Raw genomic sequence first — 17,461 nt, forward strand, 5'->3', positions numbered from 1 at the left:
ATGGTAAAGCTCTAATAGGAATCTCTCCTCATTTATCTCAACTGCCATTCTTACGAGTATTTCCATACCTGGGAGGAAGATCTAAAAGGGCCTAGAATTTTATTTTTTGGCATTGACATGTAAGATATGAATATATGGAGGCTTGTTTTACAAAATGGCTTTATGGACTTTTTCTCCTCAGAGTATAGAGTATTTTAACCTGTAGGGGACCAAGATGTCAGATGAAAACAAAGCTACCATTGCAGCAGAAAAGGAGGCTCTAAACTTGAAGTTGCCCCCAATAGTTCATCCCTCAGAAGACCTGGGTGTGGACACACCATCCCAAAGCAAGCTGCTCAAGTACAGAAGATCTAAGGAGCAGCAGAAGACAATTCATCAGTTAGTGTAAGTGGCACATTAGTAAACAATGCTTGCTTTGAATTCAGGTAAACTGATTAGCGTTCATATTCTCATAAAAAAACTTTAACTCTGAATGTTAATTTGTAAACAAAATACTATCTTCAAGTTTAATTAGGGAAACAATTGAAAAATAACCATAGTAGCACAAACACTGTATAGTGGTTACCTTTAGTGTTTTAGTTATCTACTGCTGCTATAACAGAAATACCACAAGTGGATGGATTTAACAAAGAGAAATTTATTCTCTCACAGACTAGGAGGTTAGAAGTCTGAATTGAGGGCATCAGCTCCAGGGGAAGACTTTTTCTCTCTGTCAGCTCTGGGGGAAGGTTCTTGTCATCAATCTTCCCCAGTTGAGGAGCTTCTCAGCACAGGGACACCAGGTCCAAAGGATGTGCAGTTCTCCTGGCTCTTGTTACTTGGTGGTATGAGGTCTCCCTGTCTCTCTGTTGGCTTCTCTCTTTTACCATCTCAAAAGAGATTGACTTAAAACATAACCTAATCTTGTACATTGAGTCCTGCCTCTAATCCTGCCTCATTAACATCATAGAGGTAGGATTTACAACACACAGGAAAATCACATCAGACGACAAAATGGTAGACAATCACAAATAATGGGGAATCACAGCCTAGCCAAGTTGACACATATTTTTGGGGGACACAATTCAGTCTATAACATCTAGTAAGGCTTTGTTGTCATTACTTATTCTATGTATTCGTTTACTTCTTACAATAACCTTATAAGGTAGGTACTGTTGCTATCTCTGTGTTACAGGTGAGAAAACTGAGGTGCAGAGAAGTAACTTGCCCAAGGTCACAAAGCTAGGAAGTGACAGAGCTGGGGATTAGATTCAGAAGGTTTGAGTCTAGAGTTCAAATACTTTAAAGCACCATACCAGTCTGATCCTTGATAGAAAAACCAAGTCATTGGGCCTCTACAGATATCATTTCATTTGAAGAAAGAATAAAACATCTTGAAATGACTTATGTTTAAACATTTTTCTATATAAATGACAACCTAGCCCAGCCACCTTCCCCCCCGCCGCCCCGCCAATTTAGTGAAAATTAAAACTAATTTAGGTATCAGCTATCAACAAATAATTACTGAGAATTCCCTAGGTACCTGACTCTGCTGAGCTCTGGGATAAATAAAAAACAGACAGGATCTCATCTGGGAGATTCCAGGCCAACGCTAAACTGTACAATGGGGAGCTCCTCTCTGGTGGAGTCTTGCTTGTGTTTCTGCATCCTTCTTTCCCTTCTTGGTTGGCCTCATTTATAAACATTTTTGCACCAGACTGACTTTTACCGTCTTTTACATTGCTGATGGTCATGTTACTGCCAATTTAATAATTTAAGTTTTTGCTGATTTTACTTTCTTTACAATTAAACAGCCTGTTAATATATATTTGTTATATCTATAAAACTTTCTTTAAATTTACATTTTATTAGTTTATCAATCATCTACTCATATTTAAATCTAAATTTATGTGGTATATTAACTGATGTCAGTACCATATACTGTAAGAGGTACATTTTATCCCTTTATTTCTAAAACTGTTCAACATTTCAGTGGTCTTAGAGAGTAGTAGAGTATTACCTAGGTGTTACAGATTGTTTTTACTCCAAAATCTTTCTTTATCCCACATTGCTGAGTTCAACTACTTGCAGTTCCATGAACATGCTGTATTTTTTATGACTTAGAGATGCTTCCTGGAATTTTCTTCACTGCTTTATCTGCCTGGGAACTTACATTAGCTCTTCAAGGCTTAGCTTACTGATCATCCCTCTGAGGAGCCTTCTCCCAATCCTTTGTGCTGCTTTAACCCATTCTGCATATTTTTCTTCTATCAGTTTATTCAGGAATATTAAATACTTACTGTTATACACATATTATACTGTGTTACTAGGGAGACCATAGAGAACATGGCGGAAAGGATCCTGTCTTTAGAGCACTTATATTCTACCAGAAAATGTTAAAAAAGAAAGTATGTTAATGTACTTTTAGATGGTGATAGGTGTTGTGAAGAAATAAGCTAGTGTAATAGAGTGCCGGGGCAGGTGGAGAGAAAAGGACTGGAGATAACATTTAAGTAAAGACCTAAAGAATAAGAAGCCTGTCATTTAAACACGGGGAAAGCGCTCCAGCAAACAGAATAGCAAGCGTGAAAGCTTTGAAAAAATGAATGCCCCTAGTGTGTTCTAGGACTTGGTAAAGACCAGTGTCACTGGAGTATCCTGGGCCTGGAGAAGATGGAGAGAAAGATGGGGCAGATCATGCAAGGTTTTGTCCACCAGGATAAGTAGTTTTGATTTTAGGTGCAGTGGAAGGAATTGAAATGTTTTAAACAGGGGAGTGACATGGTATCTGATTTACTTTTTTAAAATACCACCCTGGCTACTGAGAATAGACTGAGGTGGAGGGGAAGAGGGCAAGAGTGGAAGGAGACAAGGAGACCTGGTACAGAAACTGTAATATTTAGATGTTGGGTAGAGAAGGGTAAGCCACATGTAGTGTAAAGAAGTGTGACTGGTAAGGCAGGAGGAAGACCAGAAAGCAGGTTGTCGCAAGCAGAGAGAGCAGAGCGTATTATCATAGAAAGTGTTGTCACTCATTTTTTTAGTTGTCTTTCTCCTCTACTTTGGCATGCTTAAGGACAGAGATCTGAAACAAAGCACAATATCATGTTAATATGGGTGAATGGATGAGTGAATGAATGAGTGAATGAATGAATTTACTAAGGAGGAATCTTACCTCTTAGGGTGCTTTGTACAGATCTGTAAGTAGTACCGCTTTCATTCGGGTGCTTAATAAAAGTTACTGCCTCTGAATTACCTGAAGGTAGTGTTCTATAAATACTGAGTTTACAACGGTTATGTGCTTCTTTGGGAAAAATTCATTTGGAATTAAGAGTTTTTGTACTGGAAATATAAGGAGCCCTGCTGGTGTAACGGTTAAGTGCTTGGCTGCTAACCAAAAGTTTGGTGGTTTGAACCCACCAGTGGTTCTATGGGAGAAAGCACTAGCAATCTGCTCCCATAAAGATAACAGCCTAGAAAACTGTATGGGCAGTTCTACTCTGTCATACCTAAAAACCCAGTGCCCTAGAGTTATGGGGTCACAATTAGTTGAAATTGACTTGACAGCGCCTAACAACAAGTACTGCAAGTGTACCTTTCTGGATGGCCATGGAGTTTGCGTTTCTCTATCTTCTCACTACCTCTACCTGTTAGGCAGTAGGAATGCAGGCTTCCTTTCTTTAAAGGTGGGGCAAGACCTGTGAATAGAGGGAGTTCAGGGGTAAGGCACGAGGTCAAGAGTCACGGGCAGAATGGGGCCTCATGCTGGGACCAGTTCCTGGGAACACCTGGCTGAGCCAATCTTTTTTTTTTTTTTTTTAGCTAATTTTGTTTTGCTCTTGTTGAGAATATACACAGCAAAACATAAACCAATTCAGCAGCTTCTACATGTACCGTTTAGTGACATTGATTGCATTCCTAGAGTTGTACAACCATTCTCACCCTCCTTTTCTCCTTTTCTGAGTTGTTCCTCCCCCTTTATCTTAAGCTTACTAACCCCTAAGGTTCCCTTCCAATCTTTTGACTTACTATTGTAAATTTGATCCCATATAGATTGTTCTTAAAAGAGCATAATGCTCAAGGCAGATCTTTTTTACTATTCAGTTTTAAGAAGACTTCAGAGGGTATTTTTGGTTCAAAGTTCAAAGCTTATCTCAGGGTAATAGGTTCAGGAGGCAGTTGCTCATGAGTGAACCAATCTTTTTTTTCAAGAATGAGCCTACTTTGGCTGCTAACTCCCTCTTGATTCAGACCAGTGTTTGTCTCCTTCACCACGTGAGGTCTCTGACACAGATTTTTGGAATTAATCTGGTTTTTGTTTATTTCTTCCTTTTTAATTGTTAATACACAAAACGAAAATAGACAGGGAATGAAAAGGCTCACTCTTACATTCTTCCTAGCTCTCTTTATTTATGTTGTTTTTAGGTGCTGTCGAGTTGGCTCTGACTGAGAACAAACAGAACAAAACACTGCCCGATCCTGCGCCATCCTCACAATTGTTGTTATGCTTAAGCCCATTGTTGCAGTCACTGTGTCAGTTCATCTTGTTGAGGGTCTTCCTCTTCTTTGCTGACCTTCTACTTGACCAAGCCAATGTCCTTCTCCAGGGACTGAGCCCTCCTGATAACGTGTCCAAAGTACGTGAGATATAGTCTTGCCATCCTTGTGTCTAAGGAGCATTCTGGTTGTACTTTTGCCAGTGGCAAAAGCAGGCTGCAGAAATTTTGCTAATATTACACCATTAAAGGGTGACATTTATATGAAGAGCTTGAGGTAGTTTAATGTATTTTTATATTGGGATAATTATAATGCAAGCCAGCCTCTTATTCGTGCCAAGTGACATACCAAAGTATAAGGCAAATTCCTTGAAAGTAGTAATCACTAGAGCGGGGCTGTTCAGGGAGGCATGATGTATAAGGGAAAATCTGACCTAGGCCTTCGAGATGAACAAAAGGAGGAGGACATTCCTGGCACATTTCCTGGCACACTTCATGTGTAAAGGTCTTAGGGATTTTAGCTCAGGAAGATTCACTAGGGAAATGAAGCTGCTCAAAAAGCTAATTCAGCCTTAGTCTGCATTAGTGAATATAGAATGTCTAGAATGTGGAAGAGAAAACTTTTCACTCTGCACTGGTCGAACAGCATCTGAAATCCTGGGGTTATACTTTAAGATGGACATTGACAAGCTAGAATAGTTATAGAGGAGAATGGCCATGATAGTGAGGAAATTTAAAACCATATCATTTGAATGGAGCTGACTCAATGAATGAGAATATAGACTCTGGCATCAGACTCATATCTCATCTCTGGAGCTAATTAACCACGTGAATTTCAGCAAGTCACATAACCTTACTTATTTTCACTTTCTTATCTATAATATGGAGATAAGAATAGTGTTTGGATTGTTGTGAGAGTTAAATGAAATATATGCATATAAAGATCCTAACCCAATACCTCAAACATAATATGCTTGCCATAAAGGGTAGCTTTTATTGACAGGAAGAGTTGAAGGAGCTGGGTAGGTATCATTAAGCTTTTGAAGAGTAACATGGAAGAAAAACATGACTGTTTCTATCTGGCTTCAGAAAATAGTAGTTGCAAGGATACAACTCAATATAAAAATTTTGTTTCTAACAACAATAGCTAGCTGACAATAGATGGCACTGCCTCAGAAAGTGATGGCCCTCCCACCCCCTTGTCCCCTATCCCCTGCACAAGGAGTTCAACTTGATATTGTTGAGAGTATTCATGTATCAGGTAAGATATCGAACTAGATGTGTGAGATCTTTTCCAAATCCACTATCCTGATCATTTATTCAACTGATATTTATTCAGTTCTTTTTTTCTTGATGGGGACCGTCATGGATTGAATTGTGTCCCCCCAAAATATCTGTCAACTTGGGTAGGTCATGATTCCCAGTATTGTATGATTGTCTACCATTTTGTCATCTGATGTGATTTCCCTTTGTGTTGTAAATGCTATCACTATGATGTTAATGAGCTGGATTAGCAGCAGTTATGTTGATGAGGGAAACCCAGGTGGCATAGTGGTTAAGTGCTATGGTGGCTAACAAAGAGGTTGGCAGTTCAAATCCACCAGGCAGTCCTTGGAAACTGTGGGGCAGTTCTACTTTGTCCTACAGGGTTGCTATGAGTTGGAATGAGTCGCTATTAGGTAGCAGTGGGTTTGTTTTTTTGGTTTATATTGATGAGATCTACAAGATTAGATAGTGTCTTAAGCCAATCTCTTTTGTGATATAAAAGAGAGAAGGGAGCAGAGAGACATGGGGGACCTCATACTACCGAGAAAGCAGTGCCAGGAGCAGAGCACATCCTTTGGACCCAGGGTTCCTGCGCGGAGAACCTCCTAGTCCAGGGAGGGATTGATGACAAGGGCCTTCCTCCAGAGCCGATAGAGAAAGCCATCCCCTGGAGCTGACACCCTGAATTTGGACTTCTAGCTTACAAGACTGTGAGAGAATAAACTTTCGTTTGTTACAGCCATCCATTTGTGGTATTTCTGTGACAGCAGCACTAGACAACTAAAACAGGGACTATCCAGGTGGTGCAGATAGAGCAGTGAGCAAAGCAGATATGTTTGCTGCCTTTATGGAGCTTTCCCGTCTGTAGTTTTCTGGTTCCAGTGGCCACCCTTTCCTTGAAATTCTTTTTGGTTCTTCTCTTATCTCTCTGACCGTATCTCCCTTTCCTTCTTTAATTGTTGTTCTTCCACATTCCTGTCAATGTTGGCATTCTCCAAACTTCTTTTTTCAGGTCTCTTTTCCTTGTTCACTTTCTGCCTTGGCCATCTCTTCCAGTACATCTAGCCTTCACAAACTGTTAGATTTCTCTTCCTAAAAATGTTCTCATGCTCAAAAACTCTCATTGACTCTCCATTGTCTATTGAATAAAAAGACTTGCTATTTGCGGCCCGTAGCTTGATAGTACAACCCATTTCTCCAAACTTTTGTCTACCTGGTCTGTAACCTTGGGACATATTGGATAACTCCCTACTCCCATTTTATTTTTTGATCATTTTTTTGTCTTCCTGTCTCAGAGGCTTTGTTTTTTCAGATCCATCTGCTCAGGATAACCACATCTCTACCTGAAATTCTCTTCTTTGTTTGAAGCTCATTGCAAATGCTAACGGTTCATGTAGCCTTCCCAGATACCCTTGGGGTAGAAATAAACTTGTCCCGCCTTTTAAGGATCAGGGTCCCATATCTTTCATATGGCATCCTGTTTTTATCTTTTCACCCTATCAGTTTATAAATTCCTTGAGAATTGTTGGTGCTATACTTTTATATTACCTTATTATGCCTTACATAATCTAAGTGTTCAATAAATGTTTGTTGACAGATGAATGAATTACATAATATGATACAATTTTATTTACAGAAGAAATTTTATTTTATGGATGATAAATTCATATATTCAAAATTGGTTGTTGAATACCTACTATGTGCCAGGCACTGTTCCAGGCACTGGAGATACAGTAGTAAAACAGTTTCTGCTCTTTTATATCCCAGAGTGGGGAGACAGAAAATAACCAGCATATAATGGCTGATGGTGGTAAGTGCAATGAAGTAAGATAAGACAGGACAAAAGAGATGGATAGTGAAGGGGGCAATATTTTATAGGGTAAAGGAAAGTTTCACTAACAAGATGGTATTTGAGCAGAGATAATACATGTAAGGGCTTACTGTGCATGAGGATTAATTTCAAAATTATCAATAAGTTATAATTTAAAAAATGAATTGATTATTACTTTTAGTCACACCCTTTTACACATGAAGTTTTTGAAAATTAAGATCTCACTAATAATAACTATTGAGATTTTTTCTTACAGAAAATTCTGTAAGATAGAAATACTCTTGAATATCTCTTCTTTTTAGTGTAGTAGAAAAATGCACAAATTGTAATGGTTTAATAATATATTCTAATGTTATCTTAAAGAGAGTCATATATTTTTCTAACTATAAATTTCAGAATTGATGGAGCCAAAAAAAATTTAGACAAAACACTGTATAAAAGAATACCTTCATTACCAGAGCCAGAATATCCTTCAACTGTAAGTTAAATTTTCTCTTTAAAAAGTCCATCATCTTGCCATTTTAATTCTTAATTATTTTTTTAAAATAATTTTTATTGTGCTTTAATTCTTAATTATTTTTAAGAAAATTTCAATATGATTAATATTTAAAAAATGAAATAGGTATATTTTAAGCTATTTATATTTTTATTTTATCTCTCTGATTTAATTATGTTTTGTTTGTTTGTTTTTGACAGATGGCCAGTGAAAATAAAAAAAAAGGAGTGAGTTCAATCTTTATATTTTTTCTAAGACCACCTGCTAAGGCTCATTCTATAAAAGGAAGACATTTAGAAACTGAGGTTTTTGTTCTCTCTATCAAGGGGAACAAGCATGTCATGGAGGACAGTATGGGTTTTGAGTTATTTTCTTGCTATTCATTATTTGAGGATTAGTTATGTATATGTTGTAGTTATTTGAGACTACTAAAAAAAGAAACATTCAAAGTGGCCATTATAAAGAAAATACATTTTTTTAGGATAAGAGTTTGATATAATGACAGCTCCTCATCTACTCAACAAGTGCTTGTTCAGAATCTATTGTGTGCGAACCACATGCTAGATGCTAGAGGTTAAAAAAGAAAAAGACGCTGACTTCACGGATGACAGCGTGGGGCTGCGATGTGATTGGTGGAAAGAGGCGACGTGTAAAATTCCTTTAATGGCAAAGGACACAGGAATTTATGAAGCTGGTTACACAAAAGAGGAAGCTGTCAGCATGCTTCCAGAAGGGGTTACAGGTTTCCCCAAGTCCCTCAAAGTTCCCCCTGGGGATAGTGGGCTGAGGAGGATACCACCATGGGAATTGAGGATACTTGGCACAACCCCATTTTAGCTATTTCAAAGGTTGTTTGTTTGTTTGTTTGTTTTAAATATCTTTCTTCCTCCTCCACCTGCTTCCCAGTTTTTCTGGAGACTTCGACTGTGTGTGCTTGCCTCTTTATACTAGGTGTAAGAACTGATACAAAACAAACTCAGAACATTCGTAAGGATTCAGTGTGAGGCTGGGTGAGTCATAAGATGTATTGGTCAGTTCTGGCCTCCTAGTGTCTCACACACTACAGTAGGGAGCCGGATGCGAAAGCAGTCACTCACTGCTGAATCTATTGCTCTTGGCAGTTTTACTGGCAGATGCACCACCACATTATTAATATCACCAGTGACCACTAACTGCCAAATCCAAATGGTATTTTTTTTCAGTAATTCTCTTATTAGACCTGCAGCTGACTTTTTAAAACACTTTTTTACTTTGAAATAATTAGACAAATAGATCATTGGAACAAACTAGATGACTTAGAAATAGACCTACGCAAGTACAACCAACTGATTTTTGACAAAGGTGCAAAAGCAGTTCAATGGAGAGAGAATAGCCTTTTCTACAAACAGGGCTGGAACAATTGGGCATACATAAGTAAAAACAAAACAAAAAATCTTCCACCTAAGCCTCACACCTTGTACAAAAATTAGCTAAAAATGGGTCGTAGATTTAAATGTAAATGTAAAACTATAAAAACTTTTTAGAAGAAAACAAAGAATTTATAGATGTGACACCAAAAGCACAATCCACAAAAGGAAAAGAAAAAAAAATAAATAAATTGGATTTCATTAAAATTAAAAACTTCCTCTGTGAAAGATTTTGTAAAGAGGATGAAAACATAAGCTACGCACTGGGGGAAAATGTTTACGAATCACGTATCCACGCATCTCAAAATTCAGCAGTATAAACATGAATAATCCAATTAGAAAATGGACAAAAGACATGCACAGACATTTTACCAAAGAGGATATATGGGAAAGCAAATAAGCACATGGAGGATGTTTGACATCAGCAGTTATTAGGGCAATGAAAATTAAAACCATGATGAGTTATCATTACGTGCCTATTAAAAAAAAAAAAGGGCTGAAATAAGAACAACAAGTTCAGCTGACTTTTGACACTACTGATTATTGTCTTCCTTTCTGTTCCATTATGCTTATTCTCCTGGTTCTCTGACCATTATTTTTCTGTCACCTTCATGGGTTTCTTTTCCCTACCTGACTGTGGCCTGTAGTTCTCTTTTCTTGAATCTTGCTGGGTGATTCTCTTCTTTCCTGAATCAACTGCCTCCCTTATATATTGACGACTTCCAGAGATTTATGCACAAATACCTCAAACTCAGCGTGTCAAAAAATGAACTAATCAGCTTCCTTCATAAAACTCCTCTTCTGTTTATTCTCTACTCTAGTTGTTTTTTATACTGTCCAGTTACTCGTGCTTAAAACATCTGTGTTGCCTTCTCTTTCCTCCTCCCCAGTCACCCACCTGCGGTTTCCAGTTGCTATGATTGTATGTCTAATCAGTTCTCTTCCTGTCCCAGCTTTGGATTAGGCCTTTATCTCTTGCGCTGACTGTAGCAGCCTTCACTGATCTCCTTTAACCTATAGGATTAAAGCTTTAATGTGGCATTCAAGGCCCTCTGTCATTTGACTTGAAGAAATATGCCCTTTCCCTCCTCACTGCCTTTGCCTGGCATGCCTCCACACCATCCACGCTCCCTTTTACCTGACTGCCTCTAATTCATCTTTGAAGATTCAACTCAGTCATCATTCCCCAGAAAGCCTTCTGTATGTTTGGATAGATGACTTCCTCTTGCTCCCATTATACCCTGTTCATTTTCATTTTACTTAGCACATTCTATTATATTTATCTTTTTATATATTAAAATTATGTTTCCTAGCCTCGAGGCTAGGATTTGCTTCTTAAATCATCTTTGTATCTTAACAACTATGGTATCGAATACCCTTAGTGGGTATTCAATAAATACTTGATGAATGAATAAAAATAAACACACTGAATGAAATATAGCAGATGTTGTGACTGAAGTGTGAAGAGACTACATTGAAGGCATAAAGTAGGAAGCTTTCAAGAAAGACTTTGGAAGTACATGGTTTGACTCAAGAAAACAGGTATCTTTTTGATAAAGGAAGAATTTACACTTTCATTCTCAGGGTCAAATGTATTTTCATTTTGGGAGATGAAAGGTGTCTGAGTTATCTAGTGCTGCTATAACAGAAATGCCGCAAGTGCATGGCTTTAACAAAGAGAAATTTATTCTCTCATGATCTAGGAGACTAGAAGTTTGAATTCAGGGTACCAGCTCCAGGGGGAGGCTTTCTCCCTCTGTCAGCTCTGAGGGAAGGTCCTTGTCATCAACCTTCACTTGGTCTAGGAGCTTCTCAGGGCGGCGACCTCATGTCCAAAGAACAGACTCCCCTCCTGTCCTTCATTCTTGGTAGCGTGAGGTCCCCCTGTGTCTCTGCTCGCTTCTTTCTTTTACGTCTCAAAAGAGATTAACTTGAGGTACAATTAATCTTGTAGATTGAGTCCTGCCTCATTAACATAGCTGCCTCATTAACATCACAGAGGTAGGATTTACAACACATAGAAAAATCACATCAGATGACAAAATGGTGGATAATCTCACAATACTGGGAATCATGGCCTAGCCAAGGTTGACACACATTTTTGGGAGGCACAATTCAGTCGCTTATAAAAGGGTTAAAAAACAAAAAGGTATAAGTTAAGGATACATTATTATAACAATGGATTTAAAATTTCATATCACTGTATGGCCATGTGGAGCCCTGGTGGTACAGTGGTTAAGAGCTCGGCTGCTAACCAAAAGGTCAGCAGTTCGAATCCACCAGCCATTCCTTGGAAACCCTATGGGGCAGTTAGTTCTACTCTGTCCTCTGGGGTTGCCATGAGTTGGAATCAACTCGATGGCCGTGGGATTGGTTTGGTTTTGGCATATGGTCATGTAATGGTTTTATCCAGAGCTTGACCCTGACCTGCTTTATAGAACTTCTGTAGGTTTGAGAGATTGAGAAAATATCTTCCTTGTCTGTGATTAATTCACTTATTAACAAAATTCTTAATAAATGTCTACTCTGTACTTGATCCTTCGCTAGGTGCTTAAGGTTGATGAACAAGACAGACATAGTGTTTACCCTTGAGGAGTTTATACTCTAATGGGGAAGACATGTAATAATCAAGTAAACAGATAAATATAAAAATAATTGTGATAAGTACTATGAAGGAAAACAGGCTACTATGACAGAAAAGGACTGGTGGGGGAGTGAGGCCATTTAGGGAGGTGGTTAGTGGGAGCCCTTAAAGCTGTCACTTGTGTCCTTTTTGACATACCCTATCACTGAGCACTTCCTTACTTCTGGCACACTGAGATGTTCCAGCTCATCCCATACTTTCCTTGTTCTAGCCCTGGAATCAGGCTTTTCTCCAAGGATTCCTTCTTTTAGTGGAGAATGATATTTAGAAATCATGATATGAGTATTACGTGTACTCCTTAATACTGGGATGTCGTTGCTTATTGGCTCTCTCAGCAAAAAGAGCTAAGAAATTATTACGTTTGTCTAAAAAACCAATTTCAGTTCAGTGCCACAGGATTCCTTCCACTTTCCATATTTGTAGCTTCTCTAACAGTGAAAAACCTGACTTTCATTAACCACAATATATTTATTTATTTTGTTAAATTCTAGAATACATATAAATGGTTTGAAAATTGCTAACTCATACCATTGTGAAAAATAAACCTACTTGCTATAGGATCGCTATGAGTCGGAATCTACTTGGACAGTGCACAACAACAAATAGTTTGATATTTGTCTGCAGTTTTTTGTATCTAACCTGTGGGTATATAGTCAAAACAGTATGTTGAAAAGTTGCTGTGGTTACTTCTACACCCCCTTTCAGTGTAGCATATTATTAATTTGAAATACAGTTAGGTTCATTTGTTTCTGTTTGTTTTCATATTAGATTTCTTTCTTTAATCATCTTTTTTATTTTTTTTAATTTGTACTTTGAGAATGTGAAGGAATAACATGGTTTGAAAGGCAGAACTGTACCAAAGGGTATACTCAGAGAAGTGTCTCTTGCCTTCTAGCCATTCCCATGTCCCATACTTTCTACCCTATTCTACCACCCTCCCCCGCCATGTAACCAATCTCACTAATTTCTGGTTTATCCTTCCTGTGTTGAATTTTGCACAACTGAGCAGATAATTTTCTTTATTTCAGCATTTATCCTATACAGAACCATACTATAGATAATCTTTTACATTTTTTTTAACTTAACAATATATCCTAGAAATCACTCTGTGTCAGTTCATAAAGACCTTCCTAATTCTTTTATGTTGCTGCAGAGAACACCAGTGTGTGGCTACATAATGGTTTACTGAACTGCTCTCAACTGTTTCCAATATTTTGCTGCAATGAATGATCTTGTGTATGTGTATTCTCATATTGTTGGAACTGTGTCTTCAATTTCTAGAAGTGGCATTGCCAGGTGGATATGTTTTGTTAGATATTGTCAAATTCTTCTCCAAAGAGTTGTGCTAGTTTGTATTCCTGTTAGCAATTTATGAGAGTGTCTGTAGCCTCATACTCTCACCAACAGAATGTGGGCTGACACTTTCTATTTTTTTGCCAATCTGATAGGTAAGAAATACTATCTCAGATTAGTTTTAATTTGCTTTCTGTAATTATAAGTGAGTTTGGACATCATTTCATGTGATTAAGGGCCATTTTTTATAATTTTTTGATGAAATATTGGTTGATATCTTCTGCTCATTTTTCTATTGTATTTTTGGTTTTATCTTACACTAACTTTAAAGCTTTCTTTTATACTTTTTTTGAGTTACATGTTACAAATATTTTCTCCCAGATTGTCAGTTTTGGTTTGACTTTGTTTAATATGATGTTTTTGCCATGCTAATGTTTTTATTTTTATGTAGTCAAAATGTATAAATCACCTTTTTTTTTTGCATCTGAAATTTGAATCATAGTTGGAAAGTTTTTCTCTACACTCAAGTTATAGAAGAATTCATCCATGTTTTCTTCTAGTCCTTGTATAGTTTCACTGTTTAATTTATACTCCTGATCTATTTGTAGTTTCCTTGTACAAGATGTAAAGTATGGATTAAATTTATCTTTTTCCACATGACTGACCAGTTGTCCCAGCACTCTTTATTTAAACTGCCATCTTTACCTCAGTGATTTTAGGTGACACATTTAGTGTATGTGAGATTTTCCTATTACTGGCTCTATTTCTGGACTTTTTATTCTTTTACACTGGTCTTGTTTGTTCATGCACCTGTGCTGCACTGTTCTAATTATAGAGACTTTTTAGTATGCTTTTCACCGCCTGTCTATCAGTTTGTCATACTGTGGTGGCTTGCATGTTGCGGTGATACTGGAAGCTTTGCCACCGGTATTTCAAATACCAGAAGGATCACCTTTGGTGGACAGCTTTCAGCAGAGATTCCAGACTAAGACAGACTAGGAAGAAGGACCTGACATTCTCCTTCTAAAAAAATTGGCCAGTGAAAACCTTATGAATAGCAGTGAAACACTGTCTGATATAGTGCCAGAAAATGAGCTCCTTAGGTTGGAAGGCACTCAGAATACAACTGGGGAAGAATTGCCTCCTCAAAGTGAGTCGATCTTAATGATCTGGATGGAGTAAAGCCTTTGGGACCTTCATTTTCTATTGTGGCATGACTCAAAATGAGAAGAAACAGCTGCAAACATCCATTAATAATTGGAACATGGTACGTGCAAAGTATGAATCTAGGAAAATTGGAAGTCATCAAAAATGAAATGGAATGCATAGACATTGATATCCTAGGTATTAGTAAGCAGAAATGGACTGATATTGGCCATTTTAAATCAGAGAGTCATATAACCTACTGTGCTGGGAATGACAAATTGAAGAGGAATGGTGTCACATTCAGCGTGAAAAAGAATAATTCAAGATCTATCCTGAATTACAGCACTGTCAGTGAAAGGATAATATGCATATGCCTACAAGGAAGACCCGTTAATATGACTATTATTCAAATCTATGTACCAACCACTAAGACCAAAGATGAAGAAATAGAAGATTATTACCAACTTTTGCAGTCTGAAATTGATAAAACATGCAATCAGGATGCATTGCTTATTACTGGTGATTGGAATGAGAATGTTGGAAACAAAGAAGGATTGGTAGTTGGAAAATATGGCCTTGGTGATAGAAATGATGCTGGAGATCCCATGATAGAATATTACAAGACAAATGACTTATTGCAAATACCTTTTTTCAACAACATAAATGGCAGCTGTACACATGGACCTTGCCAGATGGAATACAGAGGAATCAAATCAACTTCAACTGTGGAAAGAGACGATGGAAAAACTGAGTGTTATCAGTCAGAACAAGGCAAAGGGGCCGACTGCAGAACAAACCATCAATTGCTCATATGCAGGTTCAAGTTGAAGTTGAAGAAAATTAGAACAAGTTTACAAGAGCCAAGGTACGATCTTGAGCATATCCCACCTAAATTTAGAGACCGACTTAAGGATAGATTTGATGCGTTGAACACCAGTGACTGAAGAGCAGACGAGTTGTGGAATGACATCAAGGACACCATACATGAAGAAAGCAAGAGGTTATTAAAAAGACAAGAAATAAAGAAAGAAAAGACCAAAATGGGGATATAGGAAGAGACTCTGAAAGTTGCTGTTGAATATAAAGTAGCTAAAGCGAAAGGAAGAAATGATGAAGTAAAAGAGCTGAATGAAAGATTTCAAAGGGCAGCTTGAGAAGACAAAGTAAAGTATTATAATGAAATGTGCCAACACTTGGAGATAGAAAACCAAAAGGGAAGAACATGCTCAGCATTTCTCAAGCTGAAAAAAAAAAAAAATTCAGACCTCGAGTTGCAATATTGAAGGGGATTCTTCAGGAAAAATACTAAACAATGCACGAAGCAGCAAAAGATGGAAGGAATATGCAGAGTCAGTATACCAAAAAAAATTGGTCGACGCTCAGCCATTTCAGGAGGTAGCATATGATCAAGAACTAATGATTCTGAAGGAAGAGGTCCAAGCTGTGCCGAAGGCATTGGTGAAGAACAAGGCTGCAGGAATTGACGGAATACTAATTGAGATGTTTCAGTGAATATATGCAGTGCTGGAATCTCTCTCGTCTATGCCAAGAAGTGTGGAAGACAGCTACCTGGCCACCTGACTGGAAGAGATCCATATTTGTACCCATTCCAAAAAAAGCCCATCCAACAGAATGCGTAAATTATCAAACAATATCATTAATATCACACACAAGTAAAATTTTGCTGAGGATGATTCAAAAGTGGCTACAGCAGTACATGGACAGGGAACTTCCAGAAATTCAAGCCGGATTCAGAAGAGTTTGTGGAACAAGGTATATCATTGCTAATGTCAGATGGATCATGGCTGAAAGCAGGGAATATCAGAAAGATGTTTACCTATGTTTTATTGACTATGCAAAGGCATTCAACTCTGTGGATCAGAACAAATTATGGATAACATTGAGAAGAATGGGAATTCCAGAACACTTAATTGTGCTCACGTGGAACCTGTACATAGACCAAGAGGCAGTCGTTCAAACAGAACAAGGGATACTAGGTGGTTTAAAATCAGGAAAGCTGTGTGTCAGGGTTGTATCCTTTCACCATACTTAATATGTATGGTGAGCAAATAATCCAAGAAACTGGACTATATGAGGAAATAACGGGGCATCAGGATTAGAGGAAGACTCTTTAACAACCTAAGATATGCAGATGATACAGCCTTGCTTGCTGAAAGTAAAGAGGACGTGAAGCACCTACTATGAAGATCAAAGACTACAGCCTTCAGTATGGATTACACCTCAACATGAAGAAAACAAAAATCTTTACAACTGGACCAATAAGCAACATCATGATAAACTGAGAAAATATCGAAGTTGTCAAGGATTTCATTTTACTTGGATCCACAATTAATGCCCATAGAAGCACAGTAAAGAAATCAAATGATGCATTGCGTTGGGTAAGTCTGCTGCAAAAGACCTCTTTAAAGTGTTAAGAAGTACAAAGATGCCACTTTAAGGACTAAGGTGTGCCTGACCCAAGCCATGGTGTTTTCAGTCACCTTACATGCATGTGAAAGCTGAACAATGAGTAAGGAAGACCGAAGAATTGATGCCCTTTGAATTATCATTTTGTCGAAGAATATTGAATGTACTGTGGACTGCCAGAAGAATGAACAAATCTGTCTTGGAAGAAGTACACCCTGAATGCTCCTTAGAAGCAAGGATGGTGAGACTTCACCTCGTATACTCTGGATGTGTTATCAGGAGGGACCACTCTCTGGAGAAGGACATAATACTTGGTAAAGCAGAGGGTCAGCAGAAGAGAGGAAGACCCTTAATGAGATGGATTGACTCAGTGGCTGCAACAATGGGCTCAAGCATAACAACAATTGTGAGAGTGGCACAGGACCAGGCAGTGTTTCATTCTGTTTTATATAGGGTCGCTATGAGTCAGAAGCGACT

General features: G+C 38.0%; 1 protein-coding gene across 1 annotated transcript in view; it reads left to right on the forward strand.

The window, feature by feature from the left end:
• DNAH12 (dynein axonemal heavy chain 12) overlaps window positions 1-17,461 on the forward strand; it is a 212,477-nt gene that overhangs the window by 10,116 nt on the left and 184,900 nt on the right. Inside the window, exons 2-4 of the mRNA XM_064274342.1 lie at window positions 182-384; window positions 7,969-8,050; window positions 8,269-8,295. Coding sequence (XP_064130412.1) covers window positions 215-384; window positions 7,969-8,050; window positions 8,269-8,295 — 279 coding nt within the window. The 5' untranslated portion in view covers window positions 182-214. The remainder of the gene's footprint in view (window positions 1-181; window positions 385-7,968; window positions 8,051-8,268; window positions 8,296-17,461) is intronic.

Source organism: Loxodonta africana, chromosome 22 (genome assembly GCF_030014295.1).
Source record: "Loxodonta africana isolate mLoxAfr1 chromosome 22, mLoxAfr1.hap2, whole genome shotgun sequence".
Classification (NCBI taxonomy): domain Eukaryota; kingdom Metazoa; phylum Chordata; class Mammalia; order Proboscidea; family Elephantidae; genus Loxodonta; species Loxodonta africana.